Below are 15,892 nucleotides of genomic sequence, written 5' to 3'. Positions count from 1 at the left end.
TTCCTCTGTGCAGAATATTTCTTGAGAGTTAGTACAGATATTCCCAGTTTTTATGGAACCCAAAGATTCATGACCTCACACATAAAATCCCAAAGTTTCACTCTATCCTAAGCCAGTGCAATTCACTCCATATTTTAAGATATTGATTCCCTAAGATCAATTTTATCCTCCTAAGCATGGGGCTTGTAAAACCCCAATTTGCTCTCACACAAAATTTAAAGTGGCAGTTTCAAATTCTAATTGTAGAAGACTAAAAAACGATAAACATCACTGCTGTCCAATTATGCATCTTTATAAAAGAAAATGCATGTAACAGAGGAACGAAGACCTTTGAAATGGAATCATTATTTTTCAGCAGAATTTCAACAATTTATTTCATCAGATTTATGTTGTTATTAAAAGAATTATGGCAAAATGATAAACTTTATGACATGAATATTTATGTAAAGATGTGACTGCATGCTACTTTCATGCATGAGCACTGTATGTGCTCTACTAACATGCATGCTACAGTACTTATCATGAATTTCCTGAACATTTTTAAATCTAGAAGTCAGCCTCTCAGAACAACATGTACCCAGAAACAACATATTATTTTGCATAAACTTACAACTTAAGTTCATCTTCTTTTGCTGGATCCTTAGTATGCAGCACACATTTCCCACTGTTAATGAAGACTTTTACATCCAGTTCAAAGTCAATATTTGGTTCCTGAGGTTTCTGGAATACTGCTGTTCCTGACACTGGACTGATGCCACCTCCTTGCTCCTTCTGATATGAATCCAGCAGCGGCACACTAAAATAAAGAGAAAACATAGTAAGAGGATTATGTCTTCTGTTTTTCTATAATATGTGGAACAATTGTGCTGTGTTGGAGATGGTTCATATGTTATCCAATAAGAGAACAGAATTACAGCCAAGCTCTCCCCTTCAGCATCAGGTGAGATGACAAACTTAAGGTGAACTGACTCTTTATTCATAGAAATATCTGGAGGAAGTCTAAAATAGATTATTTTATTCCAAACACTTTTAATTAAAAATGTATCACTCTTACTCTAATAAAAACTCAAAATCATTCTTTTAGAAACTCATGGTCTTCACTGCAAGTATATTGCATGTGCAATAACAATCTTACTTACTATGGTTCTGAGAAACTCTACAGAAAAAAATTAAAGCTCAGAAATTAGTCTCCTGGAAAGAAATAATAACTTTGAAAGCCCCTCAAAAAATATATTTACATATTTAGGGATAAAATACTACAGGAATATCCAAATTCTGACATTCAGGTCATCAGCAGCTAACACAGAGGCAATGAATAATTTTAGTTTTACTAGAAATTAAGGGATGAAAACCGATTAACATAATGGATAGTCACCATAGTAAGTTACAAGAACCTAAAATATTAATACTGTCACGTGTAGGGGTGACTTATAAGATGGGGTTTGGATTGGATGATTGGATTTATTGCACCTTATTCCCACAACTCGGGAATACAGGCAATTACAGTGCTATCGCTATTTTACACACTTTACAGTTCACTGTACATGCATTAGGGTTCTCAGACTAGTTGCAGTTTGACAACAGATTTATAACAGTATCACTGTCACTTCAAATCACATGTGAAATCTTCTTTTCACAGTCTAATTCCCTTCTTACCATTATTCTGCAGCTGCCAACTCAATTAAATTCCAATCTCATATCCCAGCAGGCTGGCATCTCGAACTCAACTCTGTTCCATACTGCTACTACCAGCTTTGGAACCCGAAATCACTTTTCACAGACCACGCAGAAAACACAGCATCTCTACTGTTAGGAAGGTGTGTTTACGGTGCTGTTGCATAGCAACGGAGTTATTCGATAGTTGCCTGCAAATCTGTTGCTGCAGGAATATGTTTACTGAGTCATTGCCTAGCAATGAACATCTACTCTGACATTGCTATTCTGAATTTTGAGCATCATGGCACAACATAATGAAACAAATGCCTGATGAAGTTCTGTTTCCAATGATGTTTTTCCTTTGTGAAACTCTCATACTTTTATACCTCGTGGTTTCTATTTCTTATTCTAAGAACATAAATTGTGAAAGAGTAGCAATATACCAAGAAAGTTAATACATCTCACCTGTTTTCAATATTATCATAGTAGGCTGATGCATATGCTGATGGTTTCTGCCTTAGTTCTACTCTTTCACCTGATATCTCTATATGATCACCTGTCCATTCCAAGTCCCCTTCAGGGAGGCTAAGTTCTGAGCCTGCACTTGGGAGTGATGACTGCCTGCAAACAAATAAATTACATAATAACAAAAAAGCTGTAGCCAGACTATCTTGTTTTTACTGTGAACAAAGCAAACTGTGGCCCCTACTGCCATTAACAGTAAGAATCAATTACTGTATTTAGCACAATACGAGGAAATCACTATTTCAAAACTTAAATCTAAGGAAACCATTATTCCTCCAGTCTTAACAGCATGCCAAAATTGTTTCCTAGTCACTACATTTGTTTAAGGATGATTTATTTGCATATGTACATTCCATTATGTTGTACGGAATAATATTTTGGGGCAATTTGACTCAGAGTAATTTAATTTTCATAGTGAGAATTATTACGAAGGCAAGAAATAAGGACTCTTGTCATCCATTGTTCAGGCAGTTAAATATTCTGCCCTTATATTCTCAATATACATTTTCTGTATCAATTTTTGTTGTTAAGAATTTAGATATATTTAAATTTAATTCTGCTATACACAGCATTAACACCAGACAAGGTTTTTACTTACATTTTCCAAGTAATAAATTAGCTAAAGTGCAGAAGGGTGTACATTATTCAGGAATTAGGATATTCAATAATCTACCACAAGGCATCAGGAATCTATTAAATGATATGTCTAAATTCAAACACGCTCTAAAAGAGTTTCTTCTAGCTGGGTCATTTTATTCTTTGAATGAATATTATGAATGGAACGCAAGGGGTGATCTTGGTTCTTATAAATAGTATCTAAAATTAACCTTGACAAGTCCTGTTAACTAACTAAAAATATATAAATAATCGTCTACTTTAGATTTGCATACATACCAACTATGACTTTTATGTATTTTATCATACAATCTCTTGTTGTTTTATGAATTTATTTAATTATTTATGAGTGTATTTATTACCGTATTAATTTTTAGTACACTTCTAAGAGAAGTTATTTGTTCCATTTATTGTTCATGCATGTTAGATGTTTTTATAGTTTTTCTTTTGATGTGTGAGTGATGTAACATACATTATTTGATATTGTATTGTTTATTGATAATATCCATTCCTATGCATTGTTTCTATAAACTGAATGAATTTTATAAGATAAATAGTTAATATGTTTTCATCTAGTATTTAAGTCTTGTTGTAGTCACATTTTATTATGTTTAGTGACTGTGTTGTCTATGTTTTATATTATGTTATTTTGACTTGTTCCAGTGATTGGTTGGAACACTTGTTTTGATTTTTGACACATTCTATATCCAGTGGTGTGTCAACTTGTTTCTCGCCTTGTAATTGGATCTACTTGAATATAAGAATAAATTAAATTAAATTAAAATTAAATTATGTATGGTTTGTGTAATGACATCAGTAGTAGGATGATCAGTGAATAATGAATTGAAAAGGATGTGGAAGGAAGCAGTCATGGCTTAATATGGAGCACCACTTTAGAATTTGCCTGGAATGACTGAGGAAAACCATAAAAGAAACCTGTCAGGATAGTTGGATTCCTGACCAAAATTTGAACAAGGCACCTTCCAAATACAAGTCAAAGGCATTACTGCATGAGCAGACTTTCTCAACCCACCAATGTAGTCCTGCAAGTTCCACACAGCTCTGTCACTTAACTTGACACTGTCTTCTAACAGCATCAAACAGATCTGAACAATTCCTACTGAAGAATGGGAGCACAGTTTAGTAACATTATCTTCTGTTCATCACAACTTTTTACTTGCTTTTGCTCAGTAACTATGCTATGCTGTCATGCAGTGAACATGTGCAGAACAACATACAGCCTCCATCTATTAACTAACTCCAGGAAGAGAAGCCCTTTTGAGAAGCTATCAGTTGTGCAGTTACTGAAGAATTTCTGAACATTTTATAGAACCCAAACGGTTCATTATCATGTTCACAAGAGCCCTTCACAGGTTCCTATCCTGAGCCAGACCAATGCAGTAGATATCATCCCATCCTATATATCTATGTTCTGTTTTAATATTATCATGTGACAGAGTGACTAGAGGGGGTTTGGATTGGTAATTGGATTGATCGACCACTTATACACAGAACTCAAAATTACAAGCAACTGTAGCACTACTGCTGATTCAAACACTCTGCAGTTCACTACAGCATGTACTAAGTTTTCTCAGTCTAGTGTCTCTTCACCCGTCATTTTTGTCTGCATTATAAGTCATGCTTTCATTTTACAGAATCTAAATTATAAACAATTTGTTACATTCAGGTAAATGTAGTATTATGCACTACAAACAAATAATAATGAAAATAAAAAAAAAGAGGTCTAGTTCCCTCCGTGCAGCAGAGTCCTTCTTCATAAGTTTTCTCTTTCTTTTTGAAAAAAACAGGGTAGAATCTGAGAGTCCAGCCTGTCCACACAGATTGTGGAGAGGATTAATAGCAGTTGAACCAGCAGTGAGATATATGACTGTGATTTTAGAGTAAAGAACGTATGTGTTAACAGATGCTGTAACATCCTCACCTGCAGACATTGTGCGTATCGCTGAATGTAACTCGAGGCCCACTTAACCCTCGAACACGAAGAGAAGCTGACCGAGATGGACCAGAGCGTGGTGAACTCTCAAAGCTTGCAGAATTTCCATTGGAATTGATACTTGCACCACCTATGTCATCTGGGCTGCAGAGCATACATTAAGAACATGAAATGTTTTCACAAAAACTTTTGACATAAATTTAAAAATCTAATTCAAAAGAGAAAAAGTGCAAGGCACAACAGAACATTTTCTAGGATACAGGTCTATAAAACACATGATGCACCTGAACTTTATATGCACAAGTATTATATTCAGCATGAGATTTTACTCTTGCTTCTCATTATTGAACAGTATAGAAAATTTAAAAAAATACTTTATTTTCTTGTACATGTATGGTAACACTGGCCAAATGCAGCAAGGAAATCCTTAAACAGAGAGAAACTTTAAGATAAGATAACAGAGTTAGAATTATAAAACCTGAGAGCTAAATGTTCACCACATGCGCTTCCAATCACGTCGAGGTCACCAATGTGGGTTTTTTTAGTCTTTGTTGTTCGTCATTACTCCGATGACAACCCACTTCTTCGGAACAGTTTGTTGGTCCTGAAAAGGACCATGGTTGCTGAGATGTTTGATCGGTGAGGTAGCGCAGCGTGCGCCGGTAGAGATAGAGGTTAGTTGTGGTGGTTTGACTGGCCACAGCGCGGCCGTTGCTGGAGGTTGCTTGATCGCCGTGCGGCAGGTGAGTTGAAGTTGCGTGGTCACGCAGCACAGTCACAGGAGTGATGAGGCAGTGGCTACGCCAGATGCCCAGTGGGTCGGACAGGGTCACGACCACCGGCGAGTCCAGGCGAGGTGCCCCAGTGCGTCGGGTGTGAGAGCTGGAGGGCCAAGGAAGTCGTGCCTGGCGCCGCCTGCCGATGCCTCCGAAGACCGAGTGCTGGCGACAAAGCCTGTTGGCTGATGTTGCTTGAGTGTGGCTTGATCATAGACTGAAGTCAGACTGATGCTGCCGGTTTGCGGCTGCTCCTTCTTATTATACACTGCTCAGTGGGCGGAGCGAAACTTGAAATTGAGGAGGAAGAATTTGCAGGGCGCTGATTGGCTAGCGCACGTGATGATGTAGATGCAGGGCTAGCAGCGAGCACAGTATAAATGCGAACGTTTGGAGCAATTTGATTGGTTAGCACGCGTGATGGTGAAAAGTGATGTGAAGAGTGTGCGTTGCAGAAAATCCGTGATAATGTGGGATGTTCCCACAACTGAATTAATATCAGTAAGCCTTACCAAAGTGAGTTCATGGAATGCTATTTATGTTCTTACTGAACAGTTTACATTATACTGACTTCATACTAAACACCAAATTTGGAATGAGGGGAAGAAATGTTATGTTAAAACTTAAAGAGATTTTTGGTGAAATATAACAATTTGATTTATAGACCAATTTCGAGTCCTAAACGGTATTTATGGACCATACTTGCCACATGAGGCTACTACTTTATATTAAGGTTAAAATTAGTGTTTAAGAATAACTTATATACATTCTACTGAACTGTTCACAGTCCCAGAAATGTGTTAAAAACATGACAATCCTACCTCTTACTTAACAGTGAAATGATGAGACGTGTTAAATGACTCAGATCTTTGACCAAAACACATTTACTCCACACATCTAGGTCAATGGGCTGCCTCACTCACCTCTCCATCTCAAGATGATGTTCTGGAGTAGGAGATGGCACAATAAAGGACCTTGAGCGGTACGTGCTGGCTTTTGATCCTAATCCAAACTTGCCTTTGATGGATGATGCTTTCACACTCTGGCGACGTAACTTTTGAATCATATCCCTAATGCAAAAATGTGTCATGTACATACCAGCAGCAGAATAGGGAACACATACAGATTCAATTAAAGCCAAATAGTAAATGGAATATGTATAATACACTGTAATTTACTAATGCTGTCTGCTCTCAAAAGAGACAAATTACAGTATTTGCTTATGTAATTCACACACTTTTTAACTGAAAACTTATGTGCAAAATATATGAATAATATTCTTCAGAGTCTGATATTATACAGTGAACCAAAGCTGAGAAAATTACAGCTCCATAATATTGAGAAAAATGTATGTTGTATGGAAGAAAATGAGGATTTTCACTCTTTTCTGCATAATATATTATCCTCAGATTTGAACTGGGCTGTGCACTTTATAATTTTCCAAGTCTTACACACCTTCAAATTGCTGCTAATTATCAATAATTTAACATGCAATAACATTAACCATGCAAATTCCTTGACTGTAATAAATACAATAAGGCAATCAACACATAATACATTTAATGGGGAGCCCCAATGTCAACACCAGCTAACCTTTCAGACAGCTTCTCCACTTCAACATGCTTTCAATTTCCTAAGAGTGCTGCAACACCTTTATTGGGCAAGGATCAGTCCATTTCAACAAAAGAAAGTGGAGAAGCAAAATAATGAAAGGCAAAACCATATCAGTGCTATCCAGAAGAAGCATCACTCCTAGACAGAAATGGAGGTGAGATGGATGTTTATACTGATTTGGGATAATAATGCGATATTTTCCAATACCAGTGTAACTTTTTGTTCTCAAGCTATTTATGTCTGGTGAAACATATGGTGATGAAGACAAGCCCTTTCTGAACTGCTAGGCTATCTTGGATGTTTATAAAACAAGTGGTGAAAATAGTACTGCAGTAATAAACACTGTGTGGATCTTCATCTCACAGGCATGCTCTATATAAATCCTGTTGCCCAAGTCTGACTGGTAGTGTTTGTGTGAACAGGAGCAACAGAGAAAGTGAATGCTGGCTGGTACTGTGGTGATGTACGAGGGTGAAACATCTGGGCAGAGGCATGTTACAAGCATAGTACAGCAACAATATTTCCATTATTGAGGGGTTGTGGACATGTGCAAAAAATGCTGTGGGCCACATAAATGCAAATAATGTCTCAGTCACATATAAAAGTTAGACAAACATAAACTTTTAAATCTGTAATTCCAGTTCTCAACAGATCTGTCAGGATTAAGTAGAAAACATGTGGATGTAGTTAACTGAAAATTCTATTGTTCATTACTTGTAAGATAAAGTACTGTATTTTATTAATATATGAACTGTGGTTAATTAATCTAGTTAGTAAACAACCATGTCTCTAAGTCACTATTTATTTATTTTAAAAATCAGAAGTTCCTGCACTATATTATTGGCAGGCTCTAATACTGACATTACCCGTTGTATATGCAATAGCAGTAAAAGACATATGAACACCATTTTTCCATAGTGCATGTCCTTTAGTACCTCCCTCTGTCATTCTTTCATAACAGTCTATGCCTAGCGACCTGCTCATGCATATTAGTGTGTCCCCATACTAATGGTTCAAGAGTTGAGCAATGCATAAACAATTGTGTGCAATACTTTTAAGTCTCAACATCTCAACATATGCCTGCTCAAACTGATAACATGGTAAGGAATGGATATAACATAATGACCATCTTTGCTGGCAATCTCCTGGATGGCATCCACTTCAAAGGCCAAGGAGGAAATGGATCACATAACAATATATGTCCTGGAGATGGGAAATGGATAACTGGCTCAAGACTTTGATGTTAGTAGTGCTGGAAACTTTGGAGTCTGTTTTTCAATACAGAAACTAAAATTCTGCAGAACTACTAAGATATCCTTACCTTCGGAAATCCTTGAAAACCATAGCCTCCAGCTCTTGCAACCGTTTCATCTCTTGCTCAATAGTTCCATGAGATGCTCCCAGTGAACGAAGATCATTAATGATCTTAGCTTGTTCATTCATTTCCTTCTCGATCAGTTTTGAACGCTTTTTGGCATCCAGAGATGGGTCAAACACAAATGCAGGCAAGCTGTCTGTCAAATTCCGGGATCGACGTAAGCTTATGCTCTCCTGCATGGATAGAAGAATAAATGTAGTGCAAGTTTGTTCCTTCACATTCAGTAGATGAATTATGAGTTTGCATATGTGCAGCTTCTTTACAATTTTCATTTCTAAATCATCCCAGGAGCATTTTTTCTGTGGGTAATAACCACTGTGTGGATAAGATATTCATTTTTGGGGTTAGCTCTGTCTCTGCTTAGAGCTAAAGGGAAATAGTACCTAGCTTTGTGGAAAGCATTAGGTAAAGCCAGTCCATATTCCAAGGTCTATGACTAGGCAACATAAAGAGTTGGTACCATTTCTCTCTACCTGAAGACAGATATTAAGCTACATTTTGCCCAACTCAGTATGTACTATTTTCTGCAACAACATGTAGCTACCTTACTGTAACTTGTGTTCTTTAGTCTCTCTTCTTGTTCACTGTTTTTCTATCTACCTCCCCCCCCCCTTTCACTTTTGGTAGCAGTGTGGAGCACTGATCACCATTTACAACTTAGTTCTGGGACTAATAGCTTCTCTGGCCACAACAGTATCCCATGAGGGCCCAAGGGACCTCTTGCAGTTTTGGGGCCTCAAGGTGAGTGTCTGTTGGGCCAAACTGCGTTCAGTCTTTTATTCTAAATCCATTATTTGGCCTTGCTTCATGCTGGCTTACTCACCGCCAGCCGGTTTCCCAGGTTTGTTATTTTAATTCCTGTCTAGCCTTAACTGTTGGGGTCACTGCTGATTTTAATTTTATTATTTTTTATTGTTTCATTTGATTATTCTTGTTATTTGGCCACAGCCCTAATATGTGCTTATCTGCTAACTATGCAGCTGAACCGTAACCATACCAGTATCAGCAATCATGTTTGTAAATGCTAACTAAGTCTGTTATGAACTCATTAGTGTCTGCAATTTTTATTTGTTAATTACATACCCCTTAAGTTCTATTACAACTGTCACTGAGTTATTTCCCGTGTTGTACTTTTAAACTAGGGAATATCCCAAGTAGCAGTCAGAAGGGCGAATGGAGGCACGACTAGAAGGATTTAATGAACTGCTGCCCAATTTTTCCCACCCTTTCCTGGCCTAACTTCCACAGCAAAACCCCAAGATGTTGTACTTCACCTGTCTACCTCCAATGCTTCATTAGAAATCATTTTAAAAATGAAAGCTAAATGTAGATTTCATGGGGCTACCATGTTGTTTAAATCTACAAAAATATGACCTGAAAAAGGTGTCTTGTACTTGATATTTTTTTTTTCAAGTTTTGGGACCCTACAATAAGTAATGTTTGTGCTGTTACCCCCTTAAAAGTTAGCATGACATCCATGTTGGTATTACTGATGACAGGAAATTACAAATTACAGTGCAAATGGATTTCATTCTAGTGGTGTTCATACCAAATTTCATATAAATCTGAAAACTGATTCAAAAAGTTACTACATACACATATAAACACATAAAGACCCCCACAAATCATGGAAATAAGAAAATTTGGCTAGCAAATGTGGTATAACTGAATAGTTTTTTTAAATCAGTGTGTCTGCAAAAATCAGATGAAACAAGAAAATACCACTTCAGAGACCAAGAAAGAGATGGAATTAATCACATAACATTATTATTAATGTGGTCACCACCAAAATTCTGTAGGTACTGACTGTTTCTTCCACCCCAGACAAATGTGCAGGCAAATCATAACCACCTTTGTAATTAATCACAAACTACAGACAAACCATTCTGGATTTGAGGATCTCAAAGCAGTGAGTGAAAAGTACTGCCTTCTGGATGTGATGCCATGTAGACCAGTGAAAGTTCACTGAGTTTCGGAGGAACATAGTGCCTAGATCAGCCGTGTCAAACATGCGGCCCCCATAGCCACAAAGTGCGGCCCCTCAACTTTTAGAGCTAATTGATATTAAAATCAATATTTAAATTTCAGTAGAAATATTTTTTGTAAAGACAATTTTCCAACAGACCAGAAGACAAAAAGTCTCATGCAGACATAAAGTAGCAGGCTGCAGGAAAAGTGATTCTGAGAATTGCAGAAGGGTTTGTCCGACTAACGGTTTGTAAAGTTCGTGAAGGACAAACTATTTTATTTCAGAAGGTTAATGCACTAAAACACGCACAGCCTCACCACCCCAAGTATTTCCAAGAATCCCTTTTGGAGGCATAGTAAGAATGCAAGGAGGGTGGCAACTGACAGACAAGTGCAAGGGATTTCTACCTTCAAAACCTTCAAAACCAGCTTGCAACCCCCAGCCATTGTCTAATGGGCTGCTAACAAACTTTCATTTTTATGACCACTGAGACAAGATACACCTTCCTACTAGTCCGGTATTCTCTTGTACATTGCCATTCAGTTCATTTTCACACAGCGACAGGTGCTGATGTTACATTGTGATGAACATATGAAGGTAATAATTAAACATTAAATTATCAATTACGAGTTTTCTTGTATATATACAGTAACTTTTAAAGGGCAATGTCGCTTTCAAAAAATTCAAGTAGCAAAAAAAGAACTACTGAAAGTGAGTGCCGTGTTTTTCAATAAAAATGGTAAATTGCTTATTTCTGTTGTGAAATAGAAACTAAATTACATGTTTGATTTGTGGGCAAAATATAAGTGTTCCACTTTAGGTAATTATACTGAAATTATTGCTAAATAATAAATAGAATTAAATTTCCTTGTATCAAAATCTAATGTATATTTCTATTTTGAAGTGCGGCCCTGGACTATTATTTATAGGGCTCAGGTGGCCCTCTGTACAAGTTGAGTTTTACATACCTGGTCTAGATCTTCAGGGCTGAACAGTAAGAGAAGGAAGAAACAATATAAAAGGCATAGTTTCTGTTTGATTCCTGCTTGTTCTCTTTACAGATAAACCCTATGTTGTTTTTAAAGGCTTTTTTCAAGTGACTATTTTTAAAAGGTAATAGGAGACATTAAAAGAGAAGTTTAATATAAAATTAAGAGAAGAGAAAGACAAAACACTTTGTAGACAGAGATCATTAAATTAATCTGTATTCATATTTTTCTAGACTTCCTTTAATTTTATATTAAATTACCTTATCAAGTGGGTCTCCTTTTAAAAGAAAAATGAGAGTATCACATACGTACATGTTGTTTATGGGAACGTACCAAGGAGGCTGTATTGCCATCCACTTGGTCGACCTCATCACTGTCATAGTCTACAGTGGCCGGTTCATCCTCTTCCTGTGATCCTGTAAGCATGGTGAGTGTGTGTCCCAGTGCTGACAACTGCTTGCCAACATTCACATCCAAATGAATATCCACACCTTCCATTTGCCATTGTACATTTAGGAACCATTTTGCGTTTTCTGGATATAAAATACAAGCATGAAAGTCAAAATAAAAACATGTACTGTAAAAAAATATTAAAGCAGTCTATTATTTCCATAATGACTCCTTGCATTTTTGAACTGTTAGATAACATGACATATGGTATGCTATGACAAGACTGATTAACTAAAATGACTGAACAACTAACTCCCAGGATTTTTCTTGAGCAGTTCATATTTATTAAGCCAGTTAAGAAATTTCATATTCTTACAGAACCAAAAGGTTCATCACTGTCTTCACTGTCCTTATGAGTTTTCCACTGGACTCTACCCTGTGACACTCAAACCCAGTTCACACCTCCACAAACTGTTTCTCATAGATCAATTTTAATATTATTCCTCCATTCATGCATGCTTAGGTCTCCCAAAAGTTCTCCTCTCCTGAGGTTTTCTATAACCTCTAGCATAGGAGTTCAGTACCTTACTCCTAACCCACCATCCTTGGCTGCCTTAATTATGTACAAAATAGTTTCAATCCTTAATAGAGAAATAAATAAATATATACACATATAAAACAAATATAATATATTTTTACCAGTGCCTTGCTTCTGGGCAATTGTGCGGCTGCAAACTTCATATGTTCCTTCAGAGACAACACAGAGGTTCATAATGGTACTGTCACTCATGTCTGGTTTCCAGTCATCAAGGCTTGTTTCAAAATCATCAGCAAAGCGAAGACAAAGCCCCATAAAGCGACCTTTACTGACTAATGAGCCTGAACTGCAGGCTGAGATGCTAGTGCTTTCAAGTGTGATAACCACCGCACCACGACTCTCTACATCATACATCTGACGATTCACTCCCCAAGATGCCTGCAATAAATAGAGCCTCATTTAATAAAATCCTTGAGCCAGAATGAACTCCATGGAGCAAAGCCTCTTTAGTCATTCAGTTAGTCAACAAATCCCCTACTTTTTTGGAATGTGAAGGTTTATTATCACGCTAATAAAAGTCTGCTACTAGGCCACACCCTGAGCCAGATAAATGACTGAAGAGATAATTAAAAATATATCCATACACAGCATTCATGTATGTATGGGTTGCACTATTCACTCCAGTCAGGAATGTAATCTTCATGTTAAGTTCTNAGGGCGCTCATATTATAAGGTAAGGTTATAAAAACCATCATTTAAGATCATTTTAGTGAAAGTTTCATCCTTCAAGGCGTACCATTCACTGCTGAAATACTAAACAACCTGCTTCCATGGCCGAGATACAGGGCGCCCATATTATAAGGTAAGGTTATAAAACCACCATTTAAGATCATTTTAGTGAAAGTTTCATGTTCCTATCTCATAGAATTTAAGAACAATGATGAATAAATAATTTTCGAGCAAAATTTAAATGGCCGGCTGAATATATTACCGCAGGAGCCGCGGCCGCGGAATTTAAATGACCACGTCAAAGGGTTAATATATACACAAATATGCACATGAATGGCTGAATGTAAATTAATTTCACAAATTTACTTTAAACATGTCTTCATTTTGACTTGAATTGTGAACATGGCAACACAAACCAGATAGACAGATTCATGTCACAGGCAGAAGATGGCAGCAGCTGCCTGCAGAGTACAGATAATTGGGTTTTCTATAAAGAAGGGTATCACAATGTTTAACATTATAAGACTTTTTTAACACTAATAATACAGATCACTTGCATAGTACACGTCTGGTTACTACAGCTGTGACTGTGCCATAGAGCTCTTACAGGAGCAGTAGTTGCTTTTGGCAGTATCACTGTTACACTGTAGTGAGACCTGTGCAGTCCTGCAGCTGATGCAGGAAGTCCTGTCAGAGCAGCCATAAGAGAGCCACAGTAGCAAATCACATTTTGAGGTCATGGAAACAACATGGGCATGGTTCGAGGCACAGGGTACAAACTTCATCCAAGACAGCCTCAGTAAACTGCTGTTATCAATGCCTCAGTGTAGAGGGAAATTATTTGGAAAAGTAACTTTAATGTGGAATACAATCCTGAAGGTGTAATATACTGGTCTTATGTGTGATCTAGGAGAAATGAATTTATAAAAGTAACTTTCTTGTTCACCCTTGCATGTGTATGTAGGCGTGCACATGCATGAGCATGCATGTGTAACCCCCCCCCCCACACACACACACACACACAGTGAAGGAAAAATGTTTTGCCATACTTTGGTATATGGTTCCATACAAAACCCCATATAAAATGGGTGAATCATTGTGAGATAGAAGCAGTACAGTGTTTATGTGTGGAGAAACAGTGTAGATGGCAGCAACAAGATGTTCAATGACAACAGTGCAATTGTTTACGGTGGCGTAGTAGTGAACAAGAACAAACTGACAGCAAGACTGTCAAGTGGCTACTGAAAATAACTGCTCCAAAACATGATAAACATTACAACATGTTGTTTAGTTCAGAAATAGAACTGATCTGCACTTGGCTTGCTCTGAACTATATCCCAGGAATTTTCTTTTTGCAGTCGATTTCATATGCTGCTTGCATTTCTCTGTGCATGCTTACCACACTGCACAAAAAGTATTTTACACAATTCATGAACCAGGTCTTCACTTCCTGATTATACACTTTAACATTTGACATTCTGCTATTTTTTTTACAGTAATCTAGGCTTGTCTGTGCTTCTCACTGCTCAAAACATCTATAAATGGTTAAATTCCTTTAGATTTGAGGTTCTCATATCAGTGAAGATTCATATTGTGATCTTCTGGGTTATCACACTGAGTAGTCAAATTGTTGGTTAACAACATTTTGGAGGAACATACATCTTCCTTGTTCAGTGTAGAAGTGGGTCAAGTTGAAAAAGGGGCAGGTATTATAGAAGTGGTGGAGGAAGGGGTCGGAGAGGACAGGAGACATGGCCAATCAAAGCTGGGAATTACTTTGCCATAAAACAAACCAGGTGAAAATTGATTATAATTATGATGCTGAGCAACTGCTAGCAGCCTATGAACTGGCTTTACATCCAATGGACTATAGAATAAAAAGACAGTGTTTCCTAAAATGTATATTAAAAAATGATGTGTAATTATCACTTATAACTTACAAGAGGTAGAGGGTTGAGGGGTAGAGAAATGCCCATATCATCCACTGTGAGCTGCAGAAAAAGTGTACCAAGATGGGGAGCACTGAGCTGACTTGTTAACTGGCCAAATGGAACTTTCTCAAACACCTAAACATAAACAAAAATTTTCTATTTAACACAAGGTATCACAAAATACTAACAACCAGATTGGCTACATAAAACACAAGTAATTCTTTAGGAATGTATGCTAGAATCTCTTGACAAGTTGGAAATCAGTTTAGTAAATTTAAATTGATAAACAATTTCAAGGCAGATCTGCATGCACATCAAACAGATTCATACTTACTGTGTGGCTGTAAGAACTTCTTTGTTCAAATTTGAACGCTGTTCATTCCAGTATTCATAAGCGTTTTTGTAGTTGAGCCATACCAATATTGCCTTGTCTACAGCCATGGGCTGGATATAAATCAGCGGCCGCTTTAAAGTTATCAGCACAACTTCTTTGTCCTCTCCCTGAACCATTTCATCTTGGAATGCATTATGTAAACCTGAAAATGACCAACTAGGTGGATTAGCTCAGTGGCAGAGAATATGAATTGTATTCCATTGTGAGTAGACCACTAATCTGGGGGATTTCAATTTGCTCTTTGAATGAAATGTATAAAATGAGTGCCTAATGAAGAGGCCATGTCAATCTACATGTGTTCCCTCAGAAGCTACTGATTTCAACTCAATCCAATTTAGTACTGAAGTGGTATACACGGAATTATTGGGAAAATTTAAGTTTGGTTCAATGTAATAAAATTCATTCTGCACATGAAGCAAAAATTAAGATTTAAT

General features: G+C 37.1%; 1 protein-coding gene across 1 annotated transcript in view; it reads right to left on the bottom strand.

The window, feature by feature from the left end:
• LOC111873092 (transmembrane protein KIAA1109) overlaps positions 1-15,892 on the bottom strand; it is a 169,575-nt gene that overhangs the window by 28,819 nt on the left and 124,864 nt on the right. The window contains 9 exon segments of the mRNA XM_033754961.1: positions 611-796; positions 2,122-2,277; positions 4,739-4,894; positions 6,450-6,596; positions 8,462-8,691; positions 11,789-12,009; positions 12,566-12,842; positions 15,074-15,199; positions 15,395-15,600. Of these exon segments, the coding sequence (XP_033610852.1) occupies positions 611-796; positions 2,122-2,277; positions 4,739-4,894; positions 6,450-6,596; positions 8,462-8,691; positions 11,789-12,009; positions 12,566-12,842; positions 15,074-15,199; positions 15,395-15,600 (1,705 nt within the window).

The sequence above is a fragment of the Cryptotermes secundus genome, unplaced genomic scaffold (assembly GCF_002891405.2).
Source record: "Cryptotermes secundus unplaced genomic scaffold, Csec_1.0 scaffold120, whole genome shotgun sequence".
Classification (NCBI taxonomy): Eukaryota; Metazoa; Arthropoda; class Insecta; order Blattodea; family Kalotermitidae; genus Cryptotermes; species Cryptotermes secundus.
This window is presented reverse-complemented; position numbering and strand designations above follow the sequence as displayed.